Source organism: Micropterus salmoides, unplaced genomic scaffold (genome assembly GCF_014851395.1).
Source record: "Micropterus salmoides isolate LMB-PRFRI ecotype aquatic unplaced genomic scaffold, ASM1485139v1 Ms_hic_scaffold_19, whole genome shotgun sequence".
In the NCBI taxonomy this organism is placed as follows: Eukaryota; Metazoa; Chordata; class Actinopteri; order Centrarchiformes; family Centrarchidae; genus Micropterus; species Micropterus salmoides.
In genome coordinates this window covers 8,945,716-8,964,685 of record NW_024041039.1, presented here as the reverse complement: position 1 = coordinate 8,964,685, position 18,970 = coordinate 8,945,716, and the positions used below count along the sequence as shown (strand labels likewise).

Here is an 18,970-nt window from a genome sequence, read left to right as displayed (position 1 = left end):
TTACTTTTTATGCATCTTTATAGTTCTACTCCACTACATCTCAGAGGGGAACATTTTAGGTTATACTACATTTGTCTGACAGCTTTAGTTACTTTTAAGATTACAAATTTTCAGACCCTTCCCTGTCCAATGAAAACCAAATGATTTTATATGATACAGTTCCTTAATGGGTTGAGAAAATTCTCTCACTTCTTAAGGTAAATAAACCATTAAAAAACCTTGGATCTGCTGGAAAATGCATCATCACAAAGCTAACAGGGCGATTTTTCTCACCTCATGAAAAGTTTACTTTTTAGAAATACGCGGTTCTCACTGCAAGAAAGGCGCAGGGCTTTCGCATATAGTAGACTATTTTCACAGTGTGGTATTGATTGACTTTAACTTAATTAAGTTATCTGAATGTTTCTTCCACCACTGACTGAAACTATCAAAAGTACAATTTGATGATAATACACTTGAGTAACATTTTGAATGTAAGACTTGTAATAGTGTTTTTTACATTGTAGTATTGCTATTTTTACCTAAGTAGATAGAGAGAGAGACAGAACAAATTTTAACAAATTATGCTTTTAAAAAGTGGTGGGGACATGTCTACAGTGTAAACTATGCCAGAACATCTTTTATTTTGCCTCTCTACTTCATAATTTAAATGTCGGCCTGCAGTTCTGCGTCATCCCATCTGAGGGCAGCACAACCACAAACCACCCACTGAGCCGAAGGCAGCAAATCGAAACTCTTCAATGAGTTCACCTTCAGATAAATAGTTTGTCGCCCCTTTTCTCTGAAGACATATTTTAATCGTTTGGCGTCTTGCAAAATGAATGGTTCTCTGCATTCCTCACCTAACGAGGTGGACATAAAACTGAAGCGAGGACCGGCAGGTAAGAAGACTAAATAACTTGACGCTGGTAGCTAGCTAACGGGAACGGTACGTAGCAGCAAAAAATCCACGGTAGCGAAGCTAGTGTGTGTTACCCTGAAGCTAATGGCTAATTTGCGAGTCAAAAATAACACAACTTCTCCCCACCACGAGTTATCGTGTAGTGCAAGCAGATGAATTGGGTTGTGGAAGCTGGTTGGACTCTAACATCTCAGTTTAATAAATAATAACAGGGATTTATGCACTTTAACGTTGGGTTAAAAGCTTTAAAAGTAACGTTAAGTTAACGCAAGTCCTCGGCCTGTCAGACTGTGACAGGCAGTTTCTCTGTGGTGCTGGATAGTTAATAAGCTTTATTTAGCTTCAAGAGAGTTAATTTCTTTACACAGTTTATACTTGGTACTTGTTATGTAATATTATGTGAACTGGTGTTTCTCTGAATACGTTACAGCGTTTGAGTGATTTATGTTGTACTTTGATCCATTGAGATAAATGTCATGTGTGGATCCGCAACCTCTGTCCTGTTTACGTAAAAAAAAAATGCACTGTGCCTGTTGAACTGTATTGTCATCTTTATCTCATGCAATTGTCTGTGTTTGTTTTCTTGTTTGTTTTTTTTTAGGTTTGGGATTCAATATAGTTGGGGGCGTGGACCAGCAGTATGTTGTGAATGACAGTGGGATTTATGTGTCCAAAATTAAAGAAGATGGAGCTGCAGCATTGGATGGAAGACTCCAAGAGGGGGACAAGATCCTGGCGGTAATGCATGTTGACTTTTATCAAGGGTGCAGGATGTAGAGGTTGATATTTTTTGTAGGTAACTACACAATATTAAATAGCACTTTTTTGTTTTTCCTCTGATTTTAAATGAATATTGAATTTAAAACCGAAACCAGCAACTGTTTTGAATATTCATTAAATCCATTAATCATGCAAATATATTTTCAAGAAAAAATTGCTAACTATTCCCTTGTATCAGCTTCTCAGTTTCAAAAATGTGCTGCTTTTCTTTGTAATAAATTGAAAAACTTCCGGCATTGGAGTATTGGTCCGACATAACAAGGCATTAGACATTTTATATATTTAAACTGTGTGTTTGAATACTGTAATTCAGAAAATAGTTTAATTAATTAACACATCAGAACATGATTAATGTGAAACGAATGATTAACTTCAGTCTTAGCTGAAGGTCAGTCATTTGTTTAAAGGTGTTGATGAATGGAACAGCACTTCTTCGTTTGTAGATCAATGGGGTCAAACTTGAGGAACGGACACATAAAGCTGCGGTGGAGCTCTTCAGGACAGCAGGGGAGGACGTGGAGCTCCGTATTCTGAAAAAGGTGGGAGCCTTGTCCTAGTGTTCAAAACTTTGAGTGGTTTGTTGATGTTTGTGCTTAGCATTAAAAAAAGGGGGGGGGGGGTGATTGCACATGTAATACAATACTTATTAAAAGTCATTTTGGTTGCCAGAGACCCCCTATAGTGCCTTCCAGAGCTTTTCAGTCTCTGTGAAACAATGGCCTAAACAATAGCCTGTGGCTTTTGTTAAATTAGCGCTTCTGTTCTTTTTCCTTGAAGGCTAATGTTTTATTTCACAAATGTGTATTAATTTTATATGATTTTTTTTTTTTAGGCGAGGTGTCCCGCCTCTGCTGTAAAACACAATGCGAAGCCCTGGGGAATCCTGTAATGTAATATCAGGGAACTGTGTCTAAACTAAACATTAGCAATAATTTCAACGCAACATCCCCTTTCACTTTTTATCCCACTCTAGTTTTTCTGACAAACCGTGCTGCTCTGCAGCAACATTTCCTCAAGAAAAGAAATATACTAAACACCTGAGATTTGTTCACAGCTGCCACACTGTAAGCAAATAAAACCACTAAGACTAAGGATATTAAAGTCCGCTTCAAGTCTGTAACAAAAGAAGTGTGTGATGACGTAGCAAAAGTGGACATAGTTTCTATGAGTTTGATGACATTTTTAGCTGTTTCTTACATATATAGTGTTTTCATTCTATTGATTTAAAAACATTTTAAATGAATGATTGGATAAGCTGACTGTTATTTCAGATGACATAAATGCTACTTGTGGTATCATGGGGTTCACTAGTGTTTTGCCAGCAAGTGGAACTGATAGCCTCAGTACTGGAGCAGTGGAATTTCTCTGTACTCGTGTAGTTTGTGGGGAATAATAGCCATTTGCTATACTTTTGAGGCATTAGCAATAAGGAAATAGCACTTACTTCCCAGGAACAAATATTTTGTTATATAGTGTTATCAGTGTTGACAAAGCTCCAACTAAAGTCACATGATAACCTTGGAAGAGGGGAGGGACTCCACACCGGAAATATGCTTAACAGTCACTGTAGTTATCCTTTAAAACTTTGATTGACATTTCAAATAAGGCTGCAATTATCTCAACAGACCTACATGTGCTGCCATCTTACTATTGTCTCTATATTCATATCACACAGCCAGGCCCAGTCTAGAGCCTCCTGAACTTAGTTCACGGCAGTTCACATCCTGCATGAAACACTTTTGGTAGCAGATTTTTAAATGTGTTTTTTTTTTTTTTGGAGTATTAGCAATAATACACTGTCTGTGTGTGTGTGTGTGTGTGTGTGTGTGTGTGTGGAGTATATAATTATATACCTCACTTGTTTAAATTATATTAAGCCTTAAAGTTATATTAAGCCTTAAAGTTATGCAAAGTTAAGGACGGACTGCTTTGAGTGACAGGTGCCGTCACAGGTGGTTAGCCACTAGGTAGTTTAAGCAACCATGCTTCATTTGTTCTGCCGATTTTTGGATTAGCCTGAGCCAGGCATTGCCAAGATAGTGAGTTTCCCACATTGAGCTTCACAACTGCTCTTTAGAAACCTATTAATCCATGGGTGACATCACGGAGACTACGTCCATGTTTTATACAGTTTTATGATACAAACATGTACAAAACAACCTCTAAATGCTTTTGAGGAAAGACGTGCATGCACCGCCATCCCCATTTGAACAATTATTGCGTCTCGGTCTTTTATAACAGCAGGCTTTTCACAGAGTCTGGCTTTTTGGAAGAGTTATTAACACTTCTGCCTTAATATGTGGTCGGATGACACTTCATGCAAACTAGTTAATTTTGAGTATACCTCAGCCTTTGTGCTGTGCTGCTGAATAATGACGTTGTTAGTGCCACAAGTTATCGAATTCACATTTGCTTTTATGCAGTGAGCAGTATTAGAGATGTAATCAGTCTGAGAACATATTATGCTTTGGAGAGTGGCCAACAGTGACATCAAGTATTTAAAGTTTTAAATTTGATTCATCTTTTCGCCCAACACCAGAATGTAATTTGTGATTTAGAACAGGTGGATTTCTACATTAATAACACTTACAATGCAGCTTTAATATTTATTCTTGTTTTTATATCTCTGTCTTGCAGTTTCCCCATCACATGAACGGACCCATAGGCTCACAACCCGAGCACGAATCTCCTGCCTTTTCTCTGGGAATACTGGCTGCTATCGCGGGAGCTGCAGCCATCTTTGCATTCTTTTACATGCGGCACCATAAGAAGCACTTTTAATAAAGCCAACATCTTTATATTATTATTAAGATCAAAAACTTTGCTAAAGGCCAAAGAAGTGAAAGGGAACAAACTCAAAGCAGTAGATGTTATTTTTGTGATTCGTAGGTGTTGGTGTCACTGATGAGTTTCTCCCATGTTCATGTGTATTATGTGATTAATGGTAGCTTCTTGACACCCTTCCTATGCAAAAGGATGCTCTCTTACCACTGAGATTACTTTAATAGAAAACTTTGTGATTGTAAGGAGATAAAGAAGGATGTACACATGACATTCCTGCTGCTGGACTGAGCTCAGGCAGAAACAAACAGCTGCCCCGTAGACAGAGGTTGTATATGCAAAAAAAACTTAAATCTGTGGGTCAAGTCAGAGTCCATTTACAAACTGAAAGACGGTGTTGTGTGCAGTCACTCGTAGGCCTCTCTGTAACTCCATCGCTGAATGGTGGATCTGTCCGAGGGGCGACTGAGAGAAACCCACTGTATTTTCAGTTTGTTAGTGTTCAAAATTCATGCAACTGGGTTTGATTTTCTTTTTGCACCATTGCACAGGATCATGGGAGGAGTGGCATCCTGCCATAGTCCATAGATTGAGCTGTGGGATTGAAAAAGTCTCCGGTAATGTGATAAATTGTGTAATGGACTTTAGAGTGCCTTTTCTGTCTGTTTCCAAGTTCTGGTGGTGTTGAGTTCATGTTACTCCTGATCATGTTCAAAATGAAAATCAACCCACTACGTCCATTAATACATTAAATTTAAGGATGTGACTGCCTATAATCTATATTTTCTTATTGTCAACAAATCCTGTAAAAAGTAACGTGTTAGTTTTTCTCTCAATACTTTCTGGATTGATACACAGATGGTGCTCTATGGTATTTACAGTAGCACGGTGTGTGTAATCTTCAGTCAAAGTAAACTTCAGTGCCCTTGTTCATTGTAGTGAAGGAACATGTCACTCAACAATTAAGAGGAATAAGATATATCACGCTTGTTAGTAAAAAATCAATTCATTGTTGCTTTTGGTCTTTTAATGGGATATGTTGACAGTAAGAATCACCAGATTCATCCTTTTATAGCAAAATACACTTGTTTAAAGTATCACTAAGTAGTTTCACTTTGAAGAGTTTATTATAAAGTGTATGTTTATAGAAGGTCACTCGGGGTGAACCATTAAATCTAAAACAAACAAATACATCATTCCTTAAATGTGTATCGTGTGTTGAGCAGCTCATTTCTTAAAGCTCAGTCACAGCTGAAGGCTCTGCCTTTTTTAAACATTCTTCCTAATTTTGCTTTGTGGCCAGTGCTTGAAATCACACCTTCTGCTAAGTGATTTATCTTTTGGGTTGAATATGAAATACGGAGTATGTTGTGATAGAGTTGCTTATTTGTGTGAAGGATCATCATCCAGTTCACTTTAAAGGAGAGTTTTTTTTGAAGAAGTTAGTTGCTGTCAAAGGTTTTTGCACTAGCCACAATCATGGATGTCCTCATGTAACGGCCATAGAGCAGACGAATAAGTGAGTTGTGTGTGCTGGGTGTATTTATTCACATTTGTCGGTCTGCAGATACTATCGTGCAATTGTCTCTGACTGTATGTGGGACCTTGTTGTCTGTAAATACATTTCATGTCGCTCTGCTGAGCGGAATGTGAATATGTGCATGTATGCCAGAAAAATCCATCAGAAGCACTAATTTTGCAAATTTTGTTATGTTTTACATCCAAGCACCTACTGTATTAAAATACATGTTGAAGTCACCTGGTCTTTACCTTTCTTTTTCATTTAATAGCAGAAAATAAAAAGAAATAAAAAATGCTCTCAAGTCAAAACTATAGATAGTAAATCAAGATGATTAGATAGCTAGTCGGAAAAATTAGCATATCAAAATGATGTTGCATCAGGTCAAAATGAAGAATGAGGTATTGAGTCAAGTGAAGTATACTATACAAAGTCAATCTTCATTTACAATGTCAAAATTAAGATTTAGAAATAAAATGATTAGCTCCATTGATCAATCAATTGTCATGAATCGCAAACTATTTTGATAATTGGTTTGAGTATGTTTTTAAGGAAAAAAATTCATATCTCTCTGATTCCATCTTAAATTTTCTCGTTTTTTTCTCCTTTATTACAGTAAACCAATTATCTTTGGGTTGTGGAAAAAACGCTTTGGGCTTTTTGACTTTTTTTTTCTTACAATTGTTTTGACATTTTAAAAGACCAACTAATCAATTAATCCAAAAAATAATCGTCAAATTAATGGACAATAGTTAAAATCTTGAAATTTACCAAGTTATTTGTGAGATAAGTGTGACTTCTCATGACAGTAAGTCAAAATGCTTTAAAATCTCTCATAATATTAATTAGATGCCACATGCACATTTAATAAGACTTTAAGCTACTTCAGTCATGCTTGCATGTGTGCCTGACTCAGCAGGGATGAAATTAAATGAGAATGGGTTGAAAACAGGTGAAAACATGAAAGATATCTAGACTGGGCTAAGCCCCCAATGTTTCAAGAACCTGGAAACGCCCCTGATTAAATATAATAATATATTATAATAATAACCCTGATTTAACAGCACCACACTGGATGTTGTCAGTTTACCTTCAAATTAAAAGTGGACACTTGCGTTTTTGACAAAACAGATGGTCCTCTGTGAATATGGTAGCCTAATCATAACCACACACTGCTAATACTGCTTATTATTATACAATGGGGGGGACTAAAATGAATCGTAAAGCTTGGCATTATCCTTTAGCTTATTTTCAACTAATCTGATATCACAAAATAAACAATGAAACCTGTTGTATAGTTGCAATATTGGCCTATATAGATTTTAACAATTTTTACTGAGGTGTAGCACCAGTGTGAGGGGTTGTTAGGTTAAAAAAAACAACAAACATAAGCTATTTTACGCCATCGGATATAAAAAATAAAGTGCCTTGTTGAATGTGTTGGAACGGTTACAAACGGTGATCGGCTTTGATGGCTAGTACAAAGCATAGAGGTGAAAATGAGCATATTTCAGCTGGGCACTGGTTGACAGAAATAGCAAAAGTGGTGTGTTTTGTAACAAAATGTGCTCCTTGTACACCCACCAGCAGCTCTGTCTCCCATCAGCTGTTAGTTGGAGGATGTTGCCTCGGAGGCATATATGATGTAATCTAACGAACCAGAGAGACAGAAAGAAAGAGGAGCCAGAGCTACAACAACCCCATACGATACGGATCTCGGCAGCTTTTGGTACTTTTCTGAAATACAACTGAAAAACCTTCATCGAGCAGGTTTTGGGTGAAACGGTTCCGTGTTGTTAGGGGGCCATGTCGCGGAGGTTTGTGCCGACTAGCCTCCCCTCCCGACTAAGAGGATGCTGGATGCGGGCCAGCTGTAGGAGCACCTCCAACCGGGGATGCTGCTGGTGAGCTTGACTCTCCGCCGCCCCATCAGCCGTAATTAACCGCCATGGCTCAGGAGTCCTCTCCGACTGCTGCTCCAACATCCTCCGCGTGAAAATGGCCCGCACTCCGCCTCCATCACCGACATCAGTCCGCCTTAGCTGTCGCCTTCTCGCCTGTGAGGAGAAGAGGGCGCCTGCTTCAGATTCCAACACTTGTAGGCCGTGTGTGTCCGCTCTGGATCATGTTATCACTTCTAAAGCGTCTCATGTGAAAATCTGAGCTATTGTGGTTGCTTTTATTTCGCAAATACACCTTCTGCCAGCATCGTTTTCAACTTACAGCAGATTATTTCCGGAGCTGGGAGACGGGCCGAGTACACTGCTGCACCTCGCTTTGCACCGCTGGGATGAGTTTCATGCTTTCCTGACCTTCCTTGCTATAATGGCTCTGTGACATATCGCTAAGCTTCATTTGTCCTGTTTCTTTTGGGACATTTTCCTGGTTTTACTCCAGCCACCCTGCAGAGCTGTGTCCATGCAGTAGCGGTGGTAGTTTATGAGCAGCCCCCATCCGTCCTGCAGAAGCCTTCCCGCTGCTCCTGCTGTCCACCGCGTGGTCCTGTGACTTCAGAGGGCTGTGGAGGTCCTGACAACCATAAAACGTGGATGGTGGGGACGTTTGCCTTTCCAGCTCAGGTTTAAACCATGGCCAATGAACCTGTCATCCTTAACGTGTATGATATGGTAAGGGTCCATCTCCACCAAACTGCACTTACTTTTTTGTCACTTTTAGTAATTATTTTCTGTTTTTGGCAGGAGTGTTTGTAATCAGACACCTGCAGAGGAAGTGGATGCACCACTAGAAATAGCAGGCCCACTACACACCTGTTTCACAGATGCACTTGAGAGCTATTTTAATGTTGGAAAAGAGCCCAGCTGGACTCAAAAATGTGAAAAACAAGCAGTTTGCCTGCAGTAAAAGAGTGTTAATATAAATACACACTTAACACACACTTAAGAAATTAGATTTTTCTACTTTAATTCTAAAAACTGACTTTGGTGAGTACAGTCACACTCATCTTCAAAGATTAAACAAGAGCCTCGGCTGTAGACCTAAAGCTTCCCAGTCTATAAGGCCGTATCTGGTTCACTGCAGACATGCGTATTAAGAAGCCAAATTCTGGTCTAATTACTAATTTAGCTATTATTTAGTATGGCCAGTAAGATTTGAGCTTAAAAAGATAATTTAGTAGAGAAGAAAGAAAGAAAGAAAGAAGATGAGAAAGTAAATATCATGTTCCAACCCCAAACCTATGAAACAAGAGCTTCCCTCAGCCTCTGTCACTGTGTCCTACAGCTCACATGATGCACACACATACAAAAACACACATTCATACACACATACTCATACACCCACACACATCAGTAAAGGACAAGGGTCTGCATTCATTCATATGCCCACTGCCTGGTCTTCACATACTGTTCTGCTGAACAGTCTCCTGTGTGAATATCACTCAACAAATCCACAGAAGTACTTTACAGCAAAACAGTTGTGGTATTGTGGAGTATATATATATTCATACTGGCAACACTTTACCTCAACTCCCCATATTTCACAAATGCACTGGTATCTACTGTATATGTATATTAAACTGTTTATTAAAGTGTTAATACATGTTAGAAATATATTCAAAAGACATGTTGAGCTTTAGGGTGCATTCTTGACCTTGAAAATAGTAGTTTGACAAAGAATTCCTTACTCAAGATCAACCTACTAGATTTCCACAGGAGCTTTCAGCTGCATCTTGTCATGAGAGTGAAGAAGACACATTTTATATGAATACAACTGTGTTATAATGTCAATCACTTAATTAGCCTACTCACCCAGTTACAGATGCTTCATGAGAGGAGTTACAGTTGATGAAAAATACATATATACACATTTAAAATGTCTTCATATGTGCTTAAAACTAAAATCTAGTGTGTTGTAAATAATTGACTTATACTGCCTTTAAATGCTTTAAAGGTTGGTGGGTGGGGGTTAAGATAAAATTTTACGATTAAATAACAAAAGTCTATTAATTCTATAAATATCTAATTAAACTGAGGAAATCAGGTCGGCTGAGTCAGTGAACTCTTTTAAGTCCCTTCTTAAAACATACTTTTATAGGAGAGCCTCCCAATCTTATTTGACTTTATTTGATCCCTTTTATTTTATTCTATTTTACTTATTTTATATTTATCTTAAACGTGTATTTTAGTCTTTTCAATGTTTTCTTGCTTTTATCTTGTATTGTTTTTGTATTATTGTCTTTTGGGTATTATTGTCTTTACACTTGTTAAAGCACTTTGTAACTTGTTTTTGAAAAGTGCTCTACAAATAAAGATTATTATTATTATTATTAAACTGTTATAGGCGGCAAATTTAGAGAAAAATTAGTAATTATTTGCTTTATTCATAAATTGATAAGAAGCTGAATCCTCCAAATGCTTTTTTTTGCTCACTTGAAGTCAAGTATTTTCAAAAAGTGTTCTCCTCTTTTAGCTTTCCAGACGTGAATCAGTTCAAATATAAAGCAGCTGCACGGTATAAGCATCTTGCCAAACCTGTGATTTAAGGAATATTCACATACATAAATGTAAAATCACTCAAAAAACACAAAGCCTAGCGCAGTTTTTGGTCTCTCAGCTCTCTATTGCCATCAAGCCCTCTCGTAGACGACGACCTCATTGGGGCCAGAAGTGACAGCTGCTCAAACAGCTGATTTAATTCCAGTGTGGCTCTGCTGTGCTGGGACTTAACAGGTCATGCAGGGGGCTGCTGAAGAGGGAGAAAGTGATCATGAGAACGGCAACAGTCAAAGTCAGCCTTAAATACATTTGCCGAGAATTAGACATGAGAAGGCGGCGCTTCAGAGTGAATCATGCGAGGGGGGTTGGTGATGAATCGATCTTCTTCAATGTGAAATCAATGTGACTGGGAGATGAGTGTAGTGGTGCATGCTGTGTCTGCATATATAGGCAGGTGATTGTAGGGGAGACTGCGTGGATCGTTGCAGCAGTGTTGGCATGCAGCATGATTTCACTAAAACAAGGCGAGTTGAGGCACATCGTCAGAGAATTGTGATTTATATCTGCAAGATGGTGACTGAAAAAGCTCTACTAATGTTGCCAGGACTCACTTATTTATGTGCACAGGAGAGAGTCACAATCACAGTCGGTTTGTCACGACCTCATTACACTTAGGTGGAAGAGTGTTTTCTTGTAGATTGTTTCTCCTTCCAAGAAGGGGAGAACTGGTTAAAAGATTTTCGTCAGTGTTCCCCGGTGTGAAATGGGAAAAGCTAGAGAGCCTAAAAGTGGTTGAAGTCACTGCAGAAACATGGGAAGACTTTGTTCACACAAAGTATAGAGGTGGATATGCTTTTATTGTTTCACTCTGAGCCCGGAAACATATTCTATTATTTATAGGGGACAGCTGGGGCAGTGTGGATAGCTCTTAGCATGTTTCCTCTGGGGTATCTAAGGGTGCAGGAGGGTCAGCGGGAATGGGAAGGGGGGTGCTGTGGTCTCGGGATAAATGATCTCATTGTCTGCAGTGACGGACGGCAGGATGGCTCATACATCAGCAGGATTTTTTCTTATGTGTCTTATTCCTCTGGCAAACTTAAGACTTGCAGGTCAGATAGATCAGTGATTTTGTGATTGGCTGTATATCTGCCCTTGTGATTGATCAGTCTGAACCTTTAAAAGACCAATCTAATGCAATCAATCAATCACTTCTGTCACTTAAGGGTGCACTTGTACAGATGTGGACATTTCGGGTAGTATTTTCTTTCTTGCTGAGTTAAATGAGAAGATCATTACCAATAACAGACCTGTAAGGTAAATATGAAGCTGGAGCTGGGAGGTAGTTAGCTTAGGGAAACAGGGAGTAACAGCTAACCTGGCTCAGTTTAAGGGTTAAAAAATCTGCTTATCTATACCTTTAAATATCACAATTTAACACATTATATCTTATTTGTTTCATCCATACAAAAAATGTAAATAAAATATCCCTTGGACGGAGCCAGGCTAGCTTGTTTCCCTTTGTTTCCTGTCTTGATCATAAGCTAAGCTTATCAGCTGCTGGCTGTAGCTTCATATTTACTGGACAGACATAAGAGTGGTGTCCATCGTCTCATCTAACTCTCAACAAGAAAGCAAATAAGCGTATTTCCCAAAATGTCACTATTCATTTAACTGAAAAGTAAAGTTCTTTGGTGAAAGTGCCATAAAATCACTGTGATCCCAAATTTCAAAGACTTACATGTTTATGTATTAAAGATGAAAATTTCACGTAGCCCTACAAGTCACAGCTATGTGAAGTATAATTTATTTAGCAAACAGGTATTTGTCTGAGATTGAATATACTATATAACATGAAGTACTATTTAAGGCTACAGTCTCACAGTATATTCTGTAGAGCTGCTGCATTGTTTCTTTCCTGATACAACACAAAATAACTCTTGATATTGATCCCTAACTCTTCTCTTCCTCTGCCTCTCTTTCTCTGCAGTACTGGATAAACGAATACACGTCCAATCTGGGTATTGGAGTCTTCCACTCAGGCATTGAGATTTATGGCAGAGGTGAGACCTTTCTCTCCTTTGTGTGTGAAATCCCATTTTACAGTTTATCAGAAAAGAATCACAGCAGGCCACGCTTGAGCCTATGCATCACCATCTGCTCATGAGGTTTGTACCAGGATGCTTTCACAGACACAGATGAAGTCTGGTTTTAAAAATGGAATATGGAATTGTGTTCCTAATAACATGACCCCATTTCTCTGGGTTGAGTCACGGCTGACTCATTGTGTATTGTGTGTGTGTGGTTCAAAAAAACAGAGGCAGAAACCAGCGTGAAACTAGATCACTGGAAATTCCATTATGCCCTTGCAACCAGAAATATTGTTACTAGAACTGAATCTGTGCAGTTTGTGAGACCGAGCACACCACAGTTTTACAGGTTTTTAAAAAAAAATAGCTAGATTTTAAATATGGATTTTATCAAAACATTTCAGTAGTCTTGTTTTAGAGTTACAACCAAGAATCTTTGAGTTTATCCAACAGAGATTTGAAGGGATTTCCTCATGAACTGAAGAGGAAAGACAGACAGTGGTGGAATGTAACTAAATACATTTACCTAATTATTTAACTAATATTTTGTGGTACTTGTACTGAGTACTCCATTTTATGGTACATTTCAGTGTCAAATATGGTTCTTATTCCACTACATGTGTTTGGCAGCTATATTTACTAGTTAGCTTCCAGATTAAGTATTTACCTATAAAAAATGTGATCATTTTATAAAATGGGATGCATTGTTATAGATTAAACTTTACATGACCATCTACAACCATAAAAGGCTCTTTATATGTTTATGCATCAGTAATAATTATAATCTAATAATAAAATATACAATATCTAATCATGACTGCAGAATTCTGCTATATAATAAGTGCTTTCATTGAAACTTTAAGTACATTCTGCTGATTATACTTCTGTACTTTTACTTAAAATAAGTAAAGATTTTCAATGAAGGACCGCTATGTGTAACAAAGATACAAACAAACATTGTGGTATTGCTCCTTACAAGTAAATTATCTGAATACTTCTAACACTGAGGAGTGTGTGATCCTTTAACTGGCATTAAGACATAATAGCAACAAAAGTACAGCTACAAGTTGTGTCTATTGTAATCTACTACTATTTATATCCTGTTGGGTAGTTTAATCTAGAGTGCATCATATCTTACAATTAATATAATAATTTACATGTCTGGTATGTCAACTGTAAAGTAACTAGTAATTAAAGCTGTCAGATAAATGTAGTGGTGTAAAAAGTATAATATTTCCCTTGTATAGTAATTGTAGTATAAAGTTGTATAAAATGGAAATACTCAAATTTGTAGTTACAGTACTTGCCTAAATGTACTTTATTACTTTCCACCACTGGTTTTCAAGTTTAAAGTGCTTTAACATATTAATAATGAAATTACTTTGTATACATATTTCATCCTTGCTGACTTGTTTTACAGTATATTTGTTGCTTTCCCGTATGACTGAAACAGCACTGTGTGTTTGTTGATATAATGTATAAATTCAAATTAAATTCAGTCGCTACATAGCTAACAATTTTAGGCACTTTATTCAATATGCTGCGTCACTTGTGTTCATCACTGTTTTCTATTATACTGCTGTAACAGCAGGGCAGATAGGCCTGTAATTAGCCAGGCCTAATGCTTTAAACACAGTGTGTCAGTGAATAATTGCTTGCCTCTGAGTAATTACAGTTGTTAGGGTATGGGTTAGGTGCTTACATTCAAGGAGTGTGTTTTTTGTCTTTGTCCACACAGAATTTGCATACGGGGGTCATCCGTACCCTTTCAGTGGAATCTTTGAAATCAACCCTGGCAATGCTGCTGAACTGGGAGAGACATTCAAATTTAAGTGAGTGTGCTCCATTTTAGCATACAATACTTTGTGATGTTGTTAATGCTAACGATGGAGATAAGTGTGCTGCTGATATACCTTTTTCTGTCCCAAACAGGGAGGCCATTGTATTGGGCACAACAGACTTCACAGAGGAGGACATGGATAAAATCATGGAGGAGCTTGGTAAAGAGTTCAAAGGCAACGCCTACCATCTAATGCACAAAAACTGCAACCACTTCTCCTCCTCACTGTCTGAGGTCAGTCTGTTACTGTTTTTACTGCCAACTACTGTTTTTTTTGCTCCTTTTGTACACATTGCACATTGTTTTGCTCCTTTTGTACACATTGTTCAGAAACTATAAGATACAGAACAGTGCTGACTAACTACTATAAATAAGTAAGACAAAATTACAGTTACATGGAAGTTTGTCCTCAGAAGTACACATTAAGGGTGTACCATGCAGCTGATAAAAAAGTTGTATAAAGGGAGCTTTCTAAAGTCTGGAATAATAACTCTGTTGAATGAATTTAATTTTGCGGATCGCTTAACTTTTCATTTACATTTATTCATTTAGCTGACGCTTTTATCCAAGGCGACTTACAATTGATATACATGTCAGTGGTCGCACGCCTCTGGAGCAACTAGGGGTTAAGTGTCTTGCTCAGGGACACAATGGTGGATGGGTCACAGTGGGTGAATGAACCCAGGTCTCTCACACCAAAGGCAGACGTCTTATCCATTGCGCCATCACCAGCCATCACCATCATTTAGCTCCATTATTGGGTTAAAATTTCAGTTTGTCCTTTACTAGTTAAACTTCCAGCATTCCCATTAGCCTCAGCTGTGTTGGTAGTGAACATGATGAACATTTTACCTGCTTAAAATCAGTGTGTTGTCTTTGTAGAAAAGGTTAGACTTTACTTAACTGACTTTAGCATTTAGCACCGCCTCATTAGCGGCTAGCATGGCTGTAGAACCCCAGTCTTGTTAACCTGTGTTACGAAAAAAAGACCCTACAGAGTTGCATTATGGGAATGTAAGATCCAGTGTCCCATTGTAGAGTATAAAGTCAGGATAACTTGGCCTCTGCTGCATTGATTTTGATGATTCTTTTTTTTTTATCCGGCTCTTGTGAGACTCAACTTCATGGAAGTGCAACACCAAATTGTTGGAATTGCCCTTTATACTAAAACCATACATATAAAATGTGGATCCCTATATACCTGCATAGAAAATAATATCATGTAATACATTCACAAAACCATCACATCTACTGATTTAGCTGTTTTTCTCTAGGTAAATTCTAGCTTTTTAAATACCTCACACACTTATAGAAATAAAACAAAGACAATATGATTTACATCACATATTCTGACTTTTCTCAGTTGCTGTGTGGACGGGAAATCCCTCGCTGGGTTAACAGACTGGCATACTTCAGCTCCTGCATCCCCTTTCTGCAGAGCTGCCTACCCAAAGAGTGGTTAACCCCGGCCGCCCTGCAGAGCCACATCAGCCTAGGCCTCCACAAAGAGGAGCAGAACGAATCGAGTGACGAGGACCATTCGTCCCCGTCTGGAGCAGCAGCCTCCGGCTCTTCCCACTGCTGTCGCCACACGAGGGTGTGAACTGCCCCACAAAAACTGACCTCTGGACCTTCTTGCCACCTCTGCTGGTGGCTCAAGTGGCATTAGTAGGCTTGAACAACCACCTGACCTCATAATGTTTGTCCTCTGAGTAAAGAGGCAGGAGAAGAAGAGTTCCCGCTTCATGAAAAGAGCTGGTGCCAGAGACTTCAGACCTCCAGAGACCCTGCTAGTCCTTTCTACAGACTACAGGATGACAAAGGCAGACTTTGACTTGAGCCCCGAGCTCGGAAGGGAGATTCAGACTCAACAGCAACCACTTGTAGATCTGAAGTTTGTAGTACGTTATTATTAGTCCTTTCCATGAACTTTTAAACCTTTGTCAGCCTTGTTCCCTGCCCTGCCTTCAGAGCTGCTTTTGTAGAATAACTAGACAGACACCTGGACTACTTATAGTGACATTACCAGGAAACTGCTAATCTGCTCAAATTCAACTTGTTCAATAACCTCTATGTGGCCTTCAGTTGGTATTGTTGACCGCTTTCTTTGTGTGGCCATTTTAGAAGGTTAGAGAGGATTTGATTGATCCTCGAGTTCAGTCTGAACTCGTAAAAATGTTGCATGTTGAAAGAATTTGACAAAACATCCAACTAAACTGAGACGCCACACGGTTTTTTTCTCCTATTCCTTTTGTGATCTAACCTGGGGCTTGTTTTAAATAGCAAACTGGCGGTTAGCTGCCAGTCTAACCAGTTCACAAACGGTTGTAAACAATCAAAGGCAAATACTGTTCATGTTAAATAGCCGCTGTTCATACAGCCTCGGGCAGCCCAGTCACTATCTGTGAACATCTCAGAGACACAGACACAAAGAAAGCCTAGCTGCTATACGGACAATTGTTGACTTTGTGACCCAGTACAATTTTTGTGTACTCTTTTGTATCCAAATGGTCTTTATATCATAATGGTGCGATAACTTCCAGGCTAGGAAATGTACATTAACACCCACAGAATGTTCTTGGGTGATACTGGTCCTAACACTACTTTCACCATTAAACCAATAAAGGCTGAGTTCTCATGAGAAAGAAAAGCAGAAAAGCAGCATTCTCCCTCAAATTATAGAAGTCCGCAAAGCTATAGTTTCTGCTTTTTGGGAAATACACTTATTCTGTTTCTTGCCGAGAGTTAGATGAGAAGATCAAAACCATTTTCATGTTTGTGTGGTACATATGGAGCTACAGCCAGCAGTTTTTTAGCTTAGCTTAGTTAGCATAATGACTGGAAACTAGCTAAGCTAGCCTGGCTCTGTCCAAAGGTAACTAAATCCTAAATTCTACCAGTCCCTTGAAAGCCAATTTTACACAATCTGTGTAATCTGTACAAAAACCAAAGTGTAAAACAAACAATTACCAACAACCAGCAGAGACTCCCGGAAGTTACTGGTCCCAGTGTCGTTTTAACACGTTCTTTGTATGTGGTTTTACTTTTTTTACTTTTGGACAGAGCCAGGCTAGCTGTTTTGTCCTGTTTCCTGCAATACTAAGCTAAGTTAGGCTGCTGGTTGTAGCTTCATATTTACCAGACATGAAAATGGTATTGATCTTCTAATCTAACTCTCAGAAAGACTATTCCTTTAAGACCATATTTTATGTTTGATTGATCTAAACTGTGGCATGTTTACAGAGATAAAGAATTAAATGATAGCAAACAAACCTTTTTTAAGAAGTAACTCATACTTCTGAGGCTGTTTGTTGCAGTGAGAAGATCAGATTCTCATAAAGGGAAAATATGATGTCATAAAGTTATTTGTAATCATTGTGGTTTCAGCATACATGCAATTAAACAACCCCATTAATGATTAACTTCCCACTCTAATATTCATGGTGGTGGCGATTGTAAGCATGATAATAATGATAACAAACATTGGCTCCTTGTAGTTTTACTCATTTTAATTCATGTTGCTTGCTTTTTTGTAATGCTAAAGCTCAGTGAACCAGGCCACACATGATTTTAATCTTTCCCCATCCCTCCTGCTGTAGTGTGTTCGTGGACAGCTACCCTTTCTCAGGAAGGAAATCACATGATGTGTAAAAGTGATCATCTCATTCCCGCTGAACACCTTGATAAATGGGGTTGAAGGTGCAAATTAATCATTTGACTTCTTCCTCATGTTCTTAAATAAGCTATGTTCTTTATTATTTTTGACTTACATTTCACCAAGTGTATTGTGTTCAGATTTTTGGTATATTTTGAGTTGAAAGGAGCTGTACAGTGATCAGTATTACATGCTCAAACGTCTTTGGCACTTTCTACTGAGCAGACCAGACAGGTATTTTTTTCTATCATACTGTGTCAACCTTAACCTCGTATTTCCCTTTCCTAACCCAAGACAATTTCAAGAATGATGATATAGTACTAGAATAAAGAGACAGAATAACAAAAAATGTTTTGCTTCTTCTGTTATAGCCAACAGTATGGGCAGGGGTGGGCAATTTGGGATTAGAGATTTTGCAATGGTTGATATGGTTGATATGCCATGGGTGTGTTAGGCCTTGAGCAGAACTTTTGTATGGCAATTTAAAATTTATACATGATTTTCATCAGAAAGAACTTTGATTTGTCAGGGATTTAACTTCACTTTCACCGGATAAGCCAAAAAAAACAAACTAAACACTATATACAAGTCTAGATTCCAGATGCCTCATTAAAACTGGACAGATATATCAACCAGGTCAATATATTGGTCATTAACAGCTAATCACAGATGTATCATCAGTGTATATATGGCCCAATAACTAACATTTTAAACTGCAGTAGAGAAATGCCAAAGATATGTTTTTGTCTCCAAAGACAAACTGTAGCTTCTTTCTTCGTCTTTAAAAACAAATGTATTGGAACCTCTTAAAGGAATTTTGTTTATGTTATGTATTTATTTATCATCATTATGTATAATTATCAGATTTTTTTTAAAAACCCTCAAATATCTAGATCGCTGCATTCCTCAGAAATCAAGTTTCAGAATTAGCTTAAATGGCCAGGTATGTATAC

The 18,970-nt window shown here is 38.2% G+C and overlaps 2 protein-coding genes across 2 annotated transcripts; both read left to right on the top strand.

Annotated features, from left to right (window-relative positions):
- Positions 1-691: 691 nt before the first annotated feature.
- On the top strand, positions 692-6,220 carry LOC119910252 (synaptojanin 2 binding protein). The gene is made up of 4 exons (XM_038728749.1): positions 692-881; positions 1,503-1,639; positions 2,125-2,220; positions 4,319-6,220. Exons 1-4 carry the CDS (start codon positions 818-820, stop codon positions 4,460-4,462), a joined length of 441 nt encoding a protein of 146 aa, XP_038584677.1. The 5' UTR covers positions 692-817; the 3' UTR covers positions 4,463-6,220.
- A 915-nt stretch (positions 6,221-7,135) lies between these two features.
- LOC119910250 (deubiquitinase DESI2) lies at positions 7,136-18,366 on the top strand. The gene is made up of 5 exons (XM_038728746.1): positions 7,136-8,608; positions 12,423-12,495; positions 14,261-14,354; positions 14,455-14,596; positions 15,726-18,366. Exons 1-5 carry the CDS (start codon positions 8,570-8,572, stop codon positions 15,963-15,965), a joined length of 588 nt encoding a protein of 195 aa, XP_038584674.1. The 5' UTR covers positions 7,136-8,569; the 3' UTR covers positions 15,966-18,366.
- The last annotated feature ends 604 nt before the right edge of the window (positions 18,367-18,970 follow it).